Source organism: Notamacropus eugenii, chromosome 5 (genome assembly GCF_028372415.1).
Source record: "Notamacropus eugenii isolate mMacEug1 chromosome 5, mMacEug1.pri_v2, whole genome shotgun sequence".
Classification (NCBI taxonomy): Eukaryota; Metazoa; Chordata; class Mammalia; order Diprotodontia; family Macropodidae; genus Notamacropus; species Notamacropus eugenii.
The window spans coordinates 236627939-236645515 of NC_092876.1; the positions used below are offsets into that span (position 1 = coordinate 236627939).

The following is a 17577-nucleotide window of genomic DNA, read 5'->3' on the forward strand; positions in this document are numbered from 1 at the left end:
AAGATGAAATAAACACCTCAAAGAAATCTTTTTCTCTGCTTCTCTTTATGCGAGAAGCATAAAGTTACATGTCTACTGTGCAAGACAAATGCTCACAGATCATTAGATCAGATGTGGGATTCAAGAACACCCTTTTGGAGACTCTGTGGAGGGTGGATTGGATCAGGAAGAGGCTGGAGGCAGACAGCAATTAGGAGACTACTGTCACAGTCCAGGTGAGAGGTGACAAGGGCCTGAACCTAGGTGATGGCTGCTTGAGTGGAGAAAAGGGGACACAGATTATAGGCTCCCAGATTCATTCATTCAGCACTTACACAGTGCCTACAGTGTACCTAACAATGCAGAAATCATAAAGTACTTGCAGTAATTCATGGAGTACTATTTAAGAAAAGGACAATTTAAATGAACTAAAATAAGACTGGTGTTAAGGAATGACAGAAAAGACTTGTGTTTTTTGCATCATTCAAAGAAGTCAAAAAATTACAAGAAAGACATTTTCTGCAACACAAATTAAAAGAGCTATTTTATTGAGAAACTTGCTATATTATTGAGGTCACAGGTACAAAGATATTTTCATTCGATAAAACTGGTATATCCTTAATTCTAAAAATATTTTAACATAACAAAAGTACTCTTTTAACCAAACTTGCAGATCACAATGATCAACAGTTTTCTATCAGTACTTTCTGTGCTAAAAGATGCAATTTTCTGCTTCCCTTTAAGAGAACTGATGCAATAACTTGTACAAAGGTAAAACAATTGATTCTTAATTTAAATTTGAGATGCTTACCATGCATGTGAGTTGGCACCTCAAATGCTGTAATTATAAATCAGTTCTTCCTGGCATAAGTAATATTTAAGCTTAAAACCAGTCTAAACTCCAGAGCATTAGGACAGTTACAATTAAAATGTAAAAAACGAAGATTTCCTTGCCAACGTGACTCTAGTTGGCAACACAAACTGCTCTACCCCTAAAACATAACTTAAAACAAATGTTATAGCAAAATGTTTAGATTTACTCTTGTTAAATACATTAAGGTTTTCCTAAATTTTTTTAACATATAGGTTTAAAAGGGTAGTAAAATGAGTCCTATTCACTTAAAAAAAAGGATCCAAGTAGAAAATAGAACTGTCTTTCATGTGGAAGTTAGATGCAATTAAATATAATGAAACTAAACATTTTAAGTTAAATCAGCAGAGGGGCTAAATATTTAGGATAAAGTAGTAAACAGCTTAAAAAGTAAGACAAATTGGGCATAATGTATTAGAGAAACTTTTAAAAAGTGACTTAAAACTTATGAAATAAATAAAGCACACTGAACATCAAGTAACTCAAAGATAACATGATCACCTTTTTCTCTTCATCTTTTTTCCATCAATTTCAAACCAGGAATATTTCATAACTGTACACAGCATGAATAACTTAAATTTGTAGATGTTTAAGAATCAGAATGTCATAAATTAAGTTCTAAAATTTATAGCAGCATATTAGATTTGGCTTCAAAAATAGTTTGAAATATGTAAAAGGCTTTCATTTTTATCTTTGTATCTCAAGTGCCTGGCAAAAAGTGCATGCAAGTAGGAAACACACGATAAGTGACTGTTGACATGAACCACTTCTTTCCTATCTTAATTTCTCTAAACAGTGGTTCACATGAGATGTGCAAAAATTTTCTAAGCTGGGATGTGCAAGATTGTATATATGTATATGTACATGTACATACATATCTACATATATATCAATTACGGTAGCAATTTCGTTGGTTGGTGTAATAGAAGTTAAACTGCTTTAAATATAACATGCACAACAAAAGTTAGAGACTAAACTATATTTTAACTTCTATTACAGATTTTTGGAGATTATCCTCTACCTTTTGATAGAAAAGCAAGAATAAGTATACTTTAAAAACATAAACTCACTGTGTTGCCAGTTTGAATGAGCACCACTTGTTAAGAAATTGTGTGGTGGTGGAGAAATGAAGAATTAGGAAGGGCTCTTAATAAAATGCTTTTCGAAGTTTCTCCATGAAGTGCAATGGGTAAGTGCAAAGAATACATAATCATGAGACTGGTTTACTGCTCAATATCCAACTGCAAAATTCAGCAATTTAAGAGTCGTGGCTTATTTGGTTATTAAAATCATATTAAATAATTACATGCAAATCAGTTATTAACAATCTTTGTCCAAACTGATGATTATTACATTCAACAGGAGCTCTCTAACAACGGTGATACAGGAGGGGAAAATTCTTCTTGGGTTTTGTTGGATGAAGTTTCCTTCTGTGTTTTATATCTACATATTTCAGGCTTGGGGGGAAAGTGAGGTAGGGGATGAGTGCTCAATTTCTACCTGTCTGTCCTGCGAGGATGTACCTGAATTAGTGCCTAGAGGACTTTCTGTGGGACTGTCCTGAAGAAATCGGTAAAACAAATATTCATCCCGAAATTCATATTCATTGGTAATGTGCTGGACAACTCCTCCTTGTACCAGCCTGTCTCCATACAGCACTGCTTCACCACGGTCAGAGGCAAGGCCAACTTCAATTAGCCAGTTCACCAGGTCACAGCCACAGAAAGTTCCAGTAGAGGTCTTTGCACCACACCTGTATGTCAAAGGAATGATTGACCCATATATTCTATAAATCTGCTATCAGCACTGCATAACAGGGGACAGGCAAGGAAAAACGGGAAAACAAGGAAAGACAGCATGATAGTTGGTATGTAAAAAAGTATGGTAGAAAAGAAACTGTTTTTGGATATTAATGGTTTGTTAAACTGTAAAAATCATTTTAAAAAACATGACAATTATGTTTATGAGAATAGTTAAAAACTTAATACATAGAAGCTATATATGAAAGTGACATATTGTAAATGTGTGTTCAAATCAATATACAATAACATCAAGCTTTGTTAGAGACTACTACACTGCATAAGGTTTAAGTAAAATTTGTCCAATTATAAAAATACCAAATGTTTTCATTAATACTGTAAACTACTTTTTATAGTAGTAAAGCAAGAATTGCTTCTCAGGTAATATATTTAATCCGAGACTTAAAACTTGTCTTACTAAAAAACAATGAGATTAAAAAAATGTACTTGATTATTTCAAATGCATTCCTAAAACAAATGCATGGTTCCTCATGTCTCAGCAAACAAATAAAGTTTATGGCAACACGAGGAAAAAGAACCAAATGAACCCATAAATTTTAATAGAAGTTTGTAATGGACATGAAGTACACTTGATAAAAGCATCAGTCAAGTAAAAGAACTATTTACAGAGCCAAAAAGGAAGCAGCAATCAAAGATCAAGGTGAGATGAGGAAAGCAGGTAATGAAAAAGAATACATTTAATTACATGAGTAGATTATTTAAGAAGTCATACAAAAATCACAAGGTTAATATGCATTTAAACATCTTCTCAAGTCACATCACAATGAACACAAAAAATGTAATTTCAGGTACATATAAGATGTAATATACCTTAATTTGTAAACAAAATTTCAGGCCACTCAAACATGAGATTAATACCCCAAACAATTTGTGGTTGAACATCCATTCTTACTGTTAATTTTAAATACTCAATTAAAATCTAGTAAGGTTCTTGAAACTCATTCAATAAAACCTATGTCTGCTGATGACTGTGTAATGACATCTCAGGTATCTTTACAATTGGACAAAGGTCATGTCTAACTAATGAGGCATGTAGCCTGGAAATGGTCTAATGGAACAGAGAGGATTCACCATCACCCAACAGCCACATAACTCCCCAATCCTAAAAAACAACAGCAGTGCTATGATTCCCTTTCTGCTTACTAACTTGTATAAAGGTGTCAAATGAAATTTTCTTAACCTGTTGAATTGCTGAAGGAAAGTATTCGTAAGTATTATTTTTAAATGATTGTGCCAGTTCAGATATCTGCCCCTCACAAAGGAAAACTGTCATGTGGTCTGTAACACTGGTCTTGGATTATCTGCTTTTTCACTTTCCCAATTATATAATTTCTTAAAAGTTCATGGCAACATTTATCCTTCATATTTCAGCATCAGAGGCTATTAACTGGTTTCCATGGATATTATTTAGATACCACAGACTAAAAACTAGGATTTGACATGAAAAACAGAGTAGTTGGTGTCAGGACTGTCAGTTTTGAAAATATTTTTTTCAATAAAAAGTAACATCAATAGAAAATGAAAATAAAATTGTTTCTAAGTTCAAAGTCTTTTAAACTTTTCTAAAAAACAACTACTAACGTCCCTCAATTCTAATATTCTAATGTCTTGGTTCTCAGATCATGTTTCTATACTTTATATGAGAAACCAAAGCTAGCAGCTTTTCAAAACTATCTAAACAAAGATAGTCTAGGTATGTTACAGAGGTTTTGTTTAAGGGATAATCCATCTCTCATGTGCACTGGCCCATGACATTTTTTGTTAAAATGCATCAGTCGATGGTATTATTTAATCTGAAAGGTATGTCCAACATTTAATATTTTAGTCAACAGGAATCTCTGCATAGGCATTTGCCCACCTTCTTTCCTTGACAATGCTTCGGACACAGAGATCACGGTGATAATGAACAAACTGTTGACAGGTCATTCTGATTTCCTCAGGAACAGGTGATGATCCATTTTCTGCGGTTTCTTTATTATTCCACAGGAATTCCAATCTGAAAATAAAAATTGAAGAAGGGGCTATGTGTAAAGATAGACAGAAAACACCACACAGGGGACCTATTCCCCCCAAAAAACATGCTTGTTCAACAACAGTTGTCATCTATCTGGTATGTCCATGTCACTCTTAAGCTAGAAGGAATGATAATCTGCCCTCATTGACATTTTATTCCTTAAATTCACAAGATAAATTTGGCATATTTGTGATTTGTCAAACTCCATTTTCCCTGGGATATTTTAAAAACCATCTTTAGAGATCAAACACTTTACTTCAGCATTTTTGTGCAATAGGCAGATTTCCTGTATATCTTGAAAGTAGAACTACTGTGTGCAAGTCATTCCAGCCTTGTGGCCTATTTATTCTTTAATCTGATTGATAATGAAACAGATAGCTAGATCTCCTATTAATGATTAAAGTTCAATGACTGGTTTATTATTCCATTTCTTCATATGGGACCACCCTGACTGTTTTTTAATTAAGATTAAATGGGGATCTCACTTTGGGAGGAGGCAGCAAGATGGTAGGGTAAAGAAGCACTCAGCTGAGCTCTTCCAAACTCCCCTCCAAGCACGTCTAAAATAACACCTCAAATCAAATTCTGGAATGGCAGAACCAAAAAAAGGCTGGCTGAAACAATTTTACAGCCCAGGAGAACTCAGGAGATCAGCAGGAAAGGTCTGCCCCACTGGGTGGTGCTTGGGCCTGGAGTGCAGCACCAACCACACAGTGCAGGTCATGCCAGCTTGCCTTCTCAAGGAGGTGGGGAGGAAGGGAAGGAAGAAGAGAATTTGGAACTCAGAATTTTAAAAAATTAATGTTAAAAAATCAAGTAATTGAGGAAAAAAAAGACTAAATTGGAACTAAGAACCTAATGCTAGGTCTTAAGACTCATTTTGGCTTCTCTGGCATCCCATTATTACTTGGCTCAAATCTCCCTATCTGCACGGAGCCGCTTAGCCTACTCCTTGTGCTTTCAGCGTCTCTGAGATAAGATCACCTTCTCCTTCTGCTAGATAGATATCTGGTAAGTACATGTCTTCTGTATATTGTTTTCCCCAACACCACGTGAGCTCCACAAGGGTAGAGATCATGACTTTTTCTTTGTGTCCTCAGCACCAAGCACAGTGTTTGACAAGGCATGAACACTTAATCAACGTTTGTTGACTGATTAAAATTGTCACTCTTATGCATTTGTGAGTTCTGTAACATGCCCAGAGTCTTTATTATGTAGTGCCTTGGTCAGTGGAACTCTTAACATTTCTACTTTTTACTAATTTTACCATGAAAACTAGTGAACCTAATAATATCCTAAGGTACTCCCAAAAACATGATCTAAACTCAGTGCTTATGATATCTGTAGAAAGTTAATAAAGTTGATACTTTAGCAATCTTGGTACAAAATGGTAGAATCAAAAATTTAGAAAAGCAAAATGAGTTTTCTTGAGGAAAAAAGTCAAATGTGCTAGAATCTAAACTGCTCTTGTCAAGAAACAGATATGCTGTAGAACAGCTATCACAGATGAGATAAAATCTCTTCACTATCTTAAGAACATATCTTTAAGCATAATTTAAAATTGCATTTTAAATTCAGTAATTTTTTTTTCTAAAACAATATCCAACAGTTCTTTTAAAAATGGAAATACTACTGGATTTACAATGGTTCCTTCAGTAGTTTATCTGTGGTTATTTACTACAAATATATGAAGCAGCTGATGATACTGTTACCATGATAGTCAGGCCAGTAGATACTAGAGGCCTAAAAACAGTCTCTTAAGGGAATATCTTTATCATTAACTTTATTAAAATAGATACACTTAAAAATCAAGTTTACCTTCTTTTGAAAGGAAGAATGATAAAATGTTTGTCCAACCCAAAGATTCCAAAGGAAATAAAACCCTGTTGAAAAAAATATATACACATGTTACATATTTAGAAGCTAGAAATAAAATTTCAAGCAAAAAGCCATGACATTCACTCCAGTAAACTACATAAAGTTCTAGGTCCTGAAACAAGAACATTTTGCTGCTTGCTTGTTCCAGGCACCTGGTCTTGTCAATTTTGTTAACAGTCTTTATGTCTTTCTTCTAAAAGAACACCAGAGGCTGAGGAAAGGAATATTATTCTCTGTACTGGGGGGTGGAGACTGGTGAACAAGTGGAATCAGATAGAACCAGTCAAAATATTCACCAGTTTTTACTTCAACCTTAGTCAGTGCTACTGGGAAGGAAAACACATAGTAGAAGTAATTGTTTCAAATTAATGTCTGGCTCTTGGAACCATGTAAATTTTGACTTTTTCATGAACCTGGTCCCTACTTTGCATCACTACTATGAAATGTTGTTCATTTATCTAGGAATTCATGTTTCATCTAAATAATAGATGTCTTCACAATAAATTTTCAGAATTGTATGCACTTTGGCACAAAAGCCAATACATAGAAAACAGCACTGGCAACAATTAAAACATATTAAACGTTTCCATGCAGTGCAAACTGTAAGTTATATAAACTCTATGTGGGGTAGAAACTGTTTTATAGACAACTCTTGCTTATTCAAACTAATAGACTGTAGAAATCCAAAACAAAAGGAAAGCAAAAAAATAATTTATATTGAGCCTTGAAGTATATCACTACGCTAATAGTTTAATACTATTACATCTCAAAATGATCTCAAATAAAACACTAAAGTAATGCCATAAATCTGACTTATCCAAACTATCTTTTTACATTGTTTATGAAATAGCACTTACCTTCACTAATTCTACAGTCCAGCAAAACTGATCTTCTTGCTGTTCCATATGCACAGTATCTTGAAGTCATTCCCTAATTTCTTTTTACCCTTTATTTACTTTGTAAAGTAAGTGGGAGTGTGTGTGTAATATACATATATGCACATATATTCATATAGGTATACATACGTACATATACATTTCTATAGTAAATGTACATATATTATACAAGCATATATTCACACACACACACCCCTCTATGTATATCTATCTAAACAAATGCCACCCTCTATGTCGACACATTCTTTTCCCTGGCAGAATCTAAAGTCTTTGGGAGGAGTTATTTCACTTTGTCTTTGTATTCTCAGTGCCTGGCACATAGTAGGAGCATAATAAATGCTTGTTGATTAAGTTCAACTTTTTTTGAATCTCACTCTTATTAGGTTCCTCCTTCAAAGCATCAGCCTGAAAATAGAGCTTCCCTCTCAAACTTTTTATGAAATATGAGATATGGGTTCCAAAAAGGGTTTTCCTGATGACTACAGGTTACATATGTCAAATCAAATAAATGTAAAAGAATGTGATATTTAAAGTATTAAATCAGAGCATGTGTTAATTTATCTACTAACCCATGCTTAATGATTGATTAAAATTTTATTTTGTTATCTCTTGTGGTGTAGAAGTGATCCATCTTGAAGGTTGTAGTAATGGGATACATGCTCTTACAGGTTTACCACCTAAGCTTCAAGTATGAGTATCATGATGGACTTCATGTCTTTTAAATAAAGACAAGCCTGGCTAAGTTCAAAGAGGCTCATGACCAAGTTGGCCAAAGATGATAAATTTTTCTAACATAACAATTTATGGAAATTGTCTGCTAAAGCAGAGAAAGGAGCTGGAATGTGTACTTAAGAAGGGAGTACCCACATCAATGAAATCATGGATCCCTGAAACAGTGCAGATGTATTAAATTGTCAATAAATTTTAAAGTAACTTTTAACAAATAAATATAGACTATACACAGGATCTCCCCAAGTCTTAGTGTGATTTTAAGCTGTTAAAGCCTAAATATGTACTTAGAACTTCAATAATACTTTCTGCTCAGGAATTATTAACGATACTATTAAATAACTTTCTTTATTGTATTTGTAGCTATAAAAGACCTTCAGGGACATTATTTGGCAAAGCTAACCTAATAAATTTATAGTAAAGTTCAAATAGATGAGGTTCTTTGTCTCTGTTTCCATGACCATTATTGCTTTCGAAATTAAAATAGAAGATGAATTCAATATTTCTGGTTGAAGTATTCAGAACACAACCTGGTAACCTCAGTCAATATAATAACACATTGCTCTATTCAAAGGCATATCTTTTGCTGACATATAACAAAGCCGATCAAACAGAATATACACGCATACACAAACACACATTCCTTTGAAATTTCTAGTAAATACCTGTCCAAAATTGAATACAGCACAAAAAAACTGTAATTCAACATACAGTCTTCCAGGTTCCTGGTTGAACAGCCACCACAAACAACTGGAAAGATTCTACAAAGAAATAATAAAAAATACTTTTAAATGAAGAAAACTATTCATCTTACCTACCACAATATAGCTCCAATTAAATAAATGCCTCAAATCTAAATCTACTTAATGCCTGAAAAGGAAAACTAAAGGGCAAAACACTATGAGAATATATAACCTTTGTCTTTCTAGAAAGAAGCTGACACATCCTTCTGAGAGATGCCATTTATACAGCTGTCTATTCTAATTAATACTGAAGGAAAAAGACATGATCTATACTATAGGGGTTTATATAAGACATCAGTATTGCTGCCTGGTGTAGAACACAGCAGATTTTTAAAATTAGCACATCATGATGCAAAAATCAGATTATCAAATTTGTAGCAGTACTCTTTGATCTTTTCTGATTATTACGCTTAGATGGCAAGTAGAATGGTACCAGTCAATATCATTCTACATAAAATGAGTATGAGAAGTGATGAAAAAATTCCCCTATGTTCATTCTATTTATTGCCATGTCTGTGGCTATCTCAGAAAAGTAGCTATCCTGGAAAGATCTCTTGAAAAGGAGAAGTGGAGCCTGTCCATTAAGGTCAGCTAACAACTAGAAATTAGTAGCTCTAAAAAATGGTAAATTTTATCTATGATGAAGAGTTGTTGATTACCAGATTAAGATTTTTTTCAGATCCTAAGGTTTAAGGTAAATGGATAATTATCCAAGCAGGATAAAAATTTTTTTCAGAAATTGAACAGTAACATTGTAAAATGAGCTACTAATTCCTCCCCCCACCTTTTAAAGAAGATTAGAAATTTAGGATTCTATAGTTCCTATTGTGTATGTTTGTTTGTCCTCCTTTGCTGAAGAAGACCATGCCATCAGAGAAATGATGACATGACTTGCACTTGACTTTGTTTTGAGTGATGGAGGGCTGTGCAGGTCACCAGCCTCACTTCTCCTCCAGAGCCATCTGAATCCAGTGACCAGATATTCATCAGGATGACTGGAGATGACCCAGGATGAGGCAACTGGGGTTAAGTGACTTGCCCAAGGTCACAAAGATAGTGAGTGTCAAGTGTCTGAGGTGAAATTTGAACTCAGGTCCTCCCGACTCCTGTACTGGTGCTCCGTCCACTGCACCATCTAGCTGCCCCATAGTTCCTATTACCATTTGTAGAAGTAACTGAGCTGTTTTAGCTTCCCAAATGCAATTTTTACAAAGCACTTAATGGAAAGGACCTCAAATAAAAATAAAAGAAATATTTACAGCAAGTAAGCCGACAATAAGTAGTAAACACAGCAGCACATGTCTAGCCAGTTGTTTGTCTCCAATCTGTAGGAGCTGTTCTTCTTCCTGCACTAATATGCAGCTCTGAGAATTACAGTGACTCACACAATGTTCATCTAGAAGACATTAAGAATAATTTGTAATCAGAACTTTTTAAGTGAATTTAAACTTGTTAAGCAAACTGTCACCTGTACAAATACAACCCAGAGTCATAACAGGTTATGTTACAAGACCTCCGTATAAGATTCTTTCCTTCCCTCTGCAAAGCAAGAACAGATTCCTTACTTCCTCTTACAAATTACACCCGAGAAGCTATATGATACTTGCCTTACTTATACTAAACAGTAGAATTCTAAGACCAAAAAACCCTCAAACTGAGAATTCCTGATTTCATTTTTAACTAATGTACACACATACATATCTTTGTTGTATGATTTCAAGTTAATTTTATAGCAGCCAAACTGAAAAGCGTGAAGGTTTTCTTGGTTTCTTTTCTGTTACAAAATTAATATAAATTTTGATAGTACATATGTTAAGTGCTTTATAAATGTTTATTCAATCAAAATACAACTGACAAACTGCATTAAAGATTTTTAAATTTGTCTGAAGAATTGAGACACTGTACGAAAAGATGATGCCAACCACCTTTCTTTTAGCACAGGTTCACTTGAGCTGACCCTCACTAGTAAATCATCAACTGTGCTGTCTAAACTGCTACTCCATGACAGTTAAAGAAACTTTCACAAAACAGATTTTTATACTAACACAGTGCAACACTAAAGATCAATTCTCACGTGTTAGAGTACTAATATTTCACAAAAGTATGTCTGTCATCTGGGTCTGGAGAGAAATGAATACCAGTCGATTAATTTTTTGGTACAGCAACCTGTGGTAACCATCTACCACAGCCTAGGGGAGCTAGGATCTATCCTTACAATGGAAGCACCCACACTGACAAAGGCCCATTGGCTTGGGGTCAGTGACAAATACAACAAAAACAGCAGTTCATGATTACGTAATGCTATAAAAGTTGCAAAGGGTTTTCCACATATAACAACTCTGCAGATCAATAGCTCTCTAGAAGAGATTAACAGTGAAGGAGAAATGATTAAAGACCAGATCCTGGAGGCAAAAAAGAGGCAAGCAAGAAACTCAGATGACGTTTTGAGGATATTGTCTATCTCATACACAAAAAGGACCAGTTTAAGTGGAAGAATGCCAAATTAAACTGTTAGGGATCGTAAAAAAAGAGAACAGCTGAAGAAAAGCTTGGTCCCGCATTGAGAAAGATGGAAGAGGTCCTTGGCATAAAAAATTAATGAACACAATCCCAAAGGCTTAGAAAGAGAGTGTGTATGTATGTGTGTGCACATGTGCACGGCATGTGTGTTTAGCCCTTTGGAAAAACGAATACTATTAAAATTTCATTCTATACCAGCAGGTGGCAGCAAAAAAGAGGAAAAAAAATACCTCATCCTGAGAACACGGAATATTTTACATATAAAAATTTTTTTACAAATGTGTATCTGTTTCATGTGTATAGAACACTGTTTTTGTTCCTTTGTTCAAACCATGTTTAAATCAACACACAGAGTAGAAAACTTACTCACAACACATATATACTTACCAATTCAGTGGCTCTAAATAATCTCAAATAGGGACATAAAGTAAATCCATGGCTGAGTTTTAATCTCTAAGCCAAAAAAGGCAGTCCCTTTAACAACAGCACTCAGCTTATGGAAAGAATATTTTTTTTAAAGATATGCATATAATAATAAGTCTGTAAAATAGCCCCTATTTGCCTTGAAGTCAAAACAATTTTTAAAAAGTCCTTGGGACAAAAATGCCTTGGTTTTTAGTTTGAAGTAAAAGACAATATTTCTTCTGTGCAATACTTAGTATAAGGCAGACGTTCAAAAATATTAACTAATAAATTCAAAGGCAATTTAGCTGGTCATTAAGGCCCACTTTTGGATTTATTTTTGAGGGGAATAGGAGAAGGGAAGTAGATCATTAAGTGTGGTGGTAAATAGTGATTAGCTCTCAGAGATAGCATGACAGAGTAGATAGAATCATGTAGACTCAGGTTCAAATCCTACGGCAAATACTTAATAATGTCTGACAACAGAAGAGCAAGAAGAGCAAGGGCAAGAGACTTAACTTCCCTGTGCCTCATTTCCCTTATCTGTAAAATGGGGGTTATTACCTCTAAGGTTCTTTCTAGCTTTAAATCTATGATTCTGTAAGATGCCTAAAAAATTACCCCTTCCTTTCCAATACAAATATCAAAATTATTCGGTACTAGGATTTTTCTAATAGGAACAATTTTGAAAATAAAAATGCAGCCAAAAGACATGAACTAAAATTTTTCAAAAGAATTTAAAGTTATTAATAATTGTACGAACAGATGCTCCAAATTACTAATAACAGAAATGCAAATCAAAACCATAAGGTTTTACCTCATTCCCTGTAAATTAGCAAAGATGGCAAAAGTTGAGAATAGTCAATGTTGGAAGGGTTATGGAAAGACAGGTACATTAATATACTGTTGGTAGAGCTATGAATCAGTATGAGCATTTTGGAAATCATTTCAGAATTATGTAAATAAAGTGCTAAAATGTCCATTCTCTTTGATCCAAGGATTCCATTACTGGGCTTAAATTTCAAGAAGGTCATTAAATAGAGGAAAGTCCCCATATACACCAAAATACTTCTGACAATACTTTTTGTGGCAGCAAAGAAATGGAAACAAAGTAGATGTCTATGATTGGGGAAAAGCTATTAGGGAAGAGTTTTTGTTCTTTTTTTTGGTTTTTTTTTTGAGAATTGTTTATTCATATCCTTTGATCACATTTTTATTTATTTTCAAAGCTGTGTTACTTAAATGTAATGGAACATGCTGTAAGAAATGATGAAAGTGACTGACAGAGAAACAGAAAAATCTTTCATGAACTGATGCAAAATGAAATAAGCAGAGCAAAGAAAACAATGCATACACAGTGGCTACAGTGATGTAAATTGAGTTTACAAAAAAATCCCAAAAGTTAATGGTGCAAAATTATAAAGGACAAATATAGCTTAAAAAAAGAGAAATAAAAAGATAATATTCCTTGGCAGGGGTGGGAGGTCCACAATTTTTGTAGATTGCACATATTTTCAGATTTTTTTTTTTGATGTGTTGATCTGTCATGCAGGTTTTTTCCCCCTCTTCTCTTTCTTTTGTCTTTTAAAAAAAATATTATTTGTGTTCTTAAGAGTTGGTGGAAGAAGGGACAGATACTGAGCACATAGTGATGTTAAAAAAAAGATATCAGCAACTTATCTTTTTAGAAAAAAAAATATAAAACGTATGGCTAATGATCTTATAAAAATTCCATACCTGTTCTGTTGTAGCATAAGGGATAGAGAGTCAGCTTTGGAGTCAGAAAGTTGTTGTTTATTTGTTTCAGTCATGTCTGTCTCTCTATGACCCCATTTTGAGGCTTTCTTGGCAAAGATACTACAGTGATTTGCCATTTCCTTCCCCAGCTCATTTTACAGATGAAGAAACTGAGGCAAACAGGGTTATATGACTTCCTATGGGTCACATGGCTAGTGTCCGAGGCCAGATTTGTTTTTAAATTTTAGTTTTTTTAAAAAAATTCTGAACTTAAGAAATAAAACAAGTATTTCCATAACAAAGTAAAATAGAAAACAAAAAAAGGATTACATTTGAAACTGCAGATTCATTATATACAATTTGTTATTCCTTTAAATATACAAGTTATCATGTAAATTTCTTCTCCTCCACCCTAGAGAGGGGCCTTTGAATACAAATATGTATGTATATGTCAGTTCTTTCTCTGGATGCTGACAGTATCTTTCTTAATAGGACCTTTGTAGTTAATTTGCCCATTTATAATAGTCTGAATGACTTGGTCTCTGGTCTCTCAGAGTTGTTCTTAAAACAATAATGTTCTCTTGGTTCTGCTCATTTCCCTCTTCATTATTTGATGCAAGTCTTTCCACATTTTTCTAAAATCACTGAGTTTATCATTTCTTATAGCAGAGTAGTATTCTATCCCCAACACATACCACAACTTACTTAGCCATTCCCCAACTGATGGACATCCCCACAATTTCCAGTTCTTTGCCACCACATAGATTTTAGAACATATAGGTTCTTTTCCTTTTTCCCTAATCATCTTGGGAAACAGATCTAATAGTGGTATTACTGGGTCAAAGAGTATAAGCCACTTTAATAACTCTTTGGGCATAATTCGATATTGCTCTCCAAAATAGTTGGATCAGCTCACAGATCCACCAACAATGAACTGCTCCCAATTTTTCCACATCCCCTCTAACATTTGTCACTTTTCTATCATTTTAGCCAATCTAATAAGTGTAAAATGATATCCTAGGTTGTTTTAATTTTCATTTCTCTAAAAAATAATGATTTAGAATATTTCTAACATGGCTATAAATTGTTTTGATTTCTGCACTGGATAATGTCCTGTTCATATCCTTTGATCATTTATCAACTGGAGAATGAGGCTGCATTTGAACTCATGAAGATGAGTCCTGATCCCAAGACCAGTACACTATCCACTGGACTGGCACTAGAGCTGTTTGGCCATGGGAAATTTAATCTTGAAAAACCCCAACCTCTCTTTAAGACTATGGACCAGATGCTGATTTGCATTAGTGGAGAGAGTAGCCATATAAAGAAGACTCCTACCACTGACAAAAGTAATAAATCCAAGAACTTCTTACAGTTGAATTTTTTTAATGTCATCTGACTATTCTAATAGCATTTCTCATATACATCTGAAAAACGAAACTTGGAAAATTACTTTTGCTAATACCAACAGAAATTTTATGTAGTTACTTTGAATCATAACAATATCGAACTATCTCTATAGCTTGAAACTCTTAGTCTAATTTACCTGTCCCCAAGGAAGGAGTTATGGTTTCACCCGGACTGGTGTTTGCTATTGGGTCTATTGCAGAATAGCACAATTCGCCATTGCCTACTGAACATGAACAGGAGCCTGAAAAAAAAAAAGTCAGGTCAGAGGTCCAATACTTTCAAAACTATCCAAAGTTCATGAGGTGATTTAACTTCTCATGGGAAACTTTTCTGTGCTGTGTCAAAATAGTCTTGAACCATCTTCTCTAAAGAGCATCTAAACACAGATAAGGACATATAAATAAAATTTATATTTTCAAAGGGCTCTCCCACTGCATTTTAATTTTGTCAAATGAACTAGTATGGAAAAATCAGAATTTGCTCCAAATCTCTCTCAAATACAATTTTCATTCTGCCACTCATCATCTCAGAAATCTATAATAATGTTCTCTTTCTATAAGATTTAAAACTGGGGAGTCTTCAATTTGTTCTCCCATGGATCTCTTTTGTAGATTGGTGAAGCCTGGAGACTGCTTAGGATAATATTTTTAAATAAATGAAGGAACAGTTATGTTTCAGTTAGACATTAGTAAAAAAAAGAAAAAAAAAAAGGCCCTTTTTTTCTCATCCAAGTTCACAGATCTCCTAAAATTTGCTGACTCTAGATTAAAAAGCCCTATTTGGCTTTCAAGACTCTTAAAACTGGACCTATTCCCATCTGCCCACTCTTATTTCTCATTCTTCAACCCAAACTCTTCATTCCAGGTAGGGTGGTCTCTTATTTGTCCATTTACATGGCATGCTAATTAGTGGCATGTAAAGAAACACCGAGCTTGACGTCAAATCTGAGTTCATGTTTTACCTCATACATTTGTTAGCTATGTGTCCAAAGGCAATCATAAAGATTCTTTTCTGAATGCTCAGTTTTCTAAGAATATTGTACTACCTACACCTCTCATGGTTTTTGTGAGAAAAAAGCTTTATCAATCTATTCTATGATACAAATATTAGCTATTTGAAAGGTAGCATGGTGTAGTGGAAAAAATATCAAACTTGTCTGAAGACCTGGGTTTGAACCCTGGCTCCGATACTCGTGTGACTTCCCTTGTCTGAGCCTCTGTTTCTTCACCTGTCAAGTTAATTTCTGCAATGCTTACTGCAGTCATTGTGAGGCAAACACTTGGAAAACTCAGTTCAGTATGAACATGAGTTTGTGGGGCTTTTGCTTTTCCCCTTGCTTAAAATACCTGAAAACTTTGCCCCATTACCCCAAGATTCATTTACTACCATGTTTTCAGAACACAAATAGTATGGACTACATCATTTTGTACTTGACTGTTGTCTAATTATTTCCTAAATTTAGGTTTTGTCTCTACAACCAGACTAACTAAAGGAAGGGATTTTAGTTGATGTTTCTCTTGTATCTTCCACAGCACTTGGCAGTGATAGCTTTCAGTAACCACTTATTATGTGCTTTCCATCCTTAAAATATGAATGATAAAATCTATGGGTGGTAACAAATGTAAAATGATCTCCTTTAAATTAGGTTTTACAGAAAAATTATATGGTTTTAAAAATCATCCTGAAGGTGGCATAAAGAAGTCAACACTGAAATGGCAATGCATAGCAACTTTTGTTCCTCCAAATGGTCTACTAAGCAGCAGGCTATGTATTCCCTTTGTGAGAACTTGCACATTTCCAGATGTGGTTCTTATTGGCATTAAAATCTTATTTACCTTAGCAACAAATCACATAAATGTCAATGTTCAAACACTGAATAGACGCATCCTAAAATTTAGGGTCCATGGCATCCAAAGAAGCTTTTGACATTTCTGAAGCTTAACGTCTACTATAATGTTCATAAACACTATGACTCTAAGAGGAAAAAAAATTCTGGAGTATTGTTTTATTTAATGTTGGAATCTAATAGAAAAAGAGCTAAATTAGCACCATGGGAAAGGTAATCCTGTCCTCTCTGCCTCAAAGTAAAATAACTAAAGGTAAATAATTTTGAAATTATCTTCGAAGGTACTCCTTTTGTGCTGTTACTCTGGCAGAACAATAATAACTACTATTTGCACAGTGCTTTAATATTTCCAAATAAGTTTACAAATATTATTTCACTGAAGTTTTTTTTATTATTGCCACACACAATTAATTTGCATTTGTTTCATGTTTATCCAGATCTTAAGTTCCTCTACTGGACTGTAAGCTGAGGGTAAGCCTTGTCTTATTCATCTAAGAACCTTCCTCAGCACCTATTGAGCCTGCTCAATAAACACCTGCTGAGAGCAGCTTTAAGTTCACTGCTTCAGCCCTGGTTCACAAGCCAGCTTGTCTTTTTCCAATAACAAAATTCCTCTTATGCTTGAAAATAGTAATCAAATCACTCATTAGCCTCTTCTTCTTTGACTTCAGTCTGGAATTTAAGGGTCTCCTTAGCTTTAAATTATTTTCAAAGCTCTCCTTAGGCTTAAAT

The 17577-nt window shown here is 34.3% G+C and overlaps 1 protein-coding gene across 8 annotated transcripts in view; it reads right to left on the reverse strand.

Annotated features, from left to right (window-relative positions):
* Nucleotides 1-494: 494 nt before the first annotated feature.
* The window catches only part of GPR155 (G protein-coupled receptor 155), a 64819-nt gene continuing 47736 nt past the window's right edge, over nucleotides 495-17577 (reverse strand). For all 8 annotated transcript variants that reach the window (XM_072612370.1, XM_072612369.1, XM_072612364.1 and 5 more), the window contains 6 exons: nucleotides 15136-15240; nucleotides 10190-10326; nucleotides 8853-8948; nucleotides 6503-6567; nucleotides 4529-4666; nucleotides 495-2603 (listed from right to left, as the gene is read on the reverse strand). In XM_072612370.1, the coding sequence (XP_072468471.1) occupies nucleotides 2303-2603; nucleotides 4529-4666; nucleotides 6503-6567; nucleotides 8853-8948; nucleotides 10190-10326; nucleotides 15136-15240 (842 nt within the window). In that variant the 3' untranslated portion in view covers nucleotides 495-2302. The remainder of the gene's footprint in view (nucleotides 2604-4528; nucleotides 4667-6502; nucleotides 6568-8852; nucleotides 8949-10189; nucleotides 10327-15135; nucleotides 15241-17577) is intronic.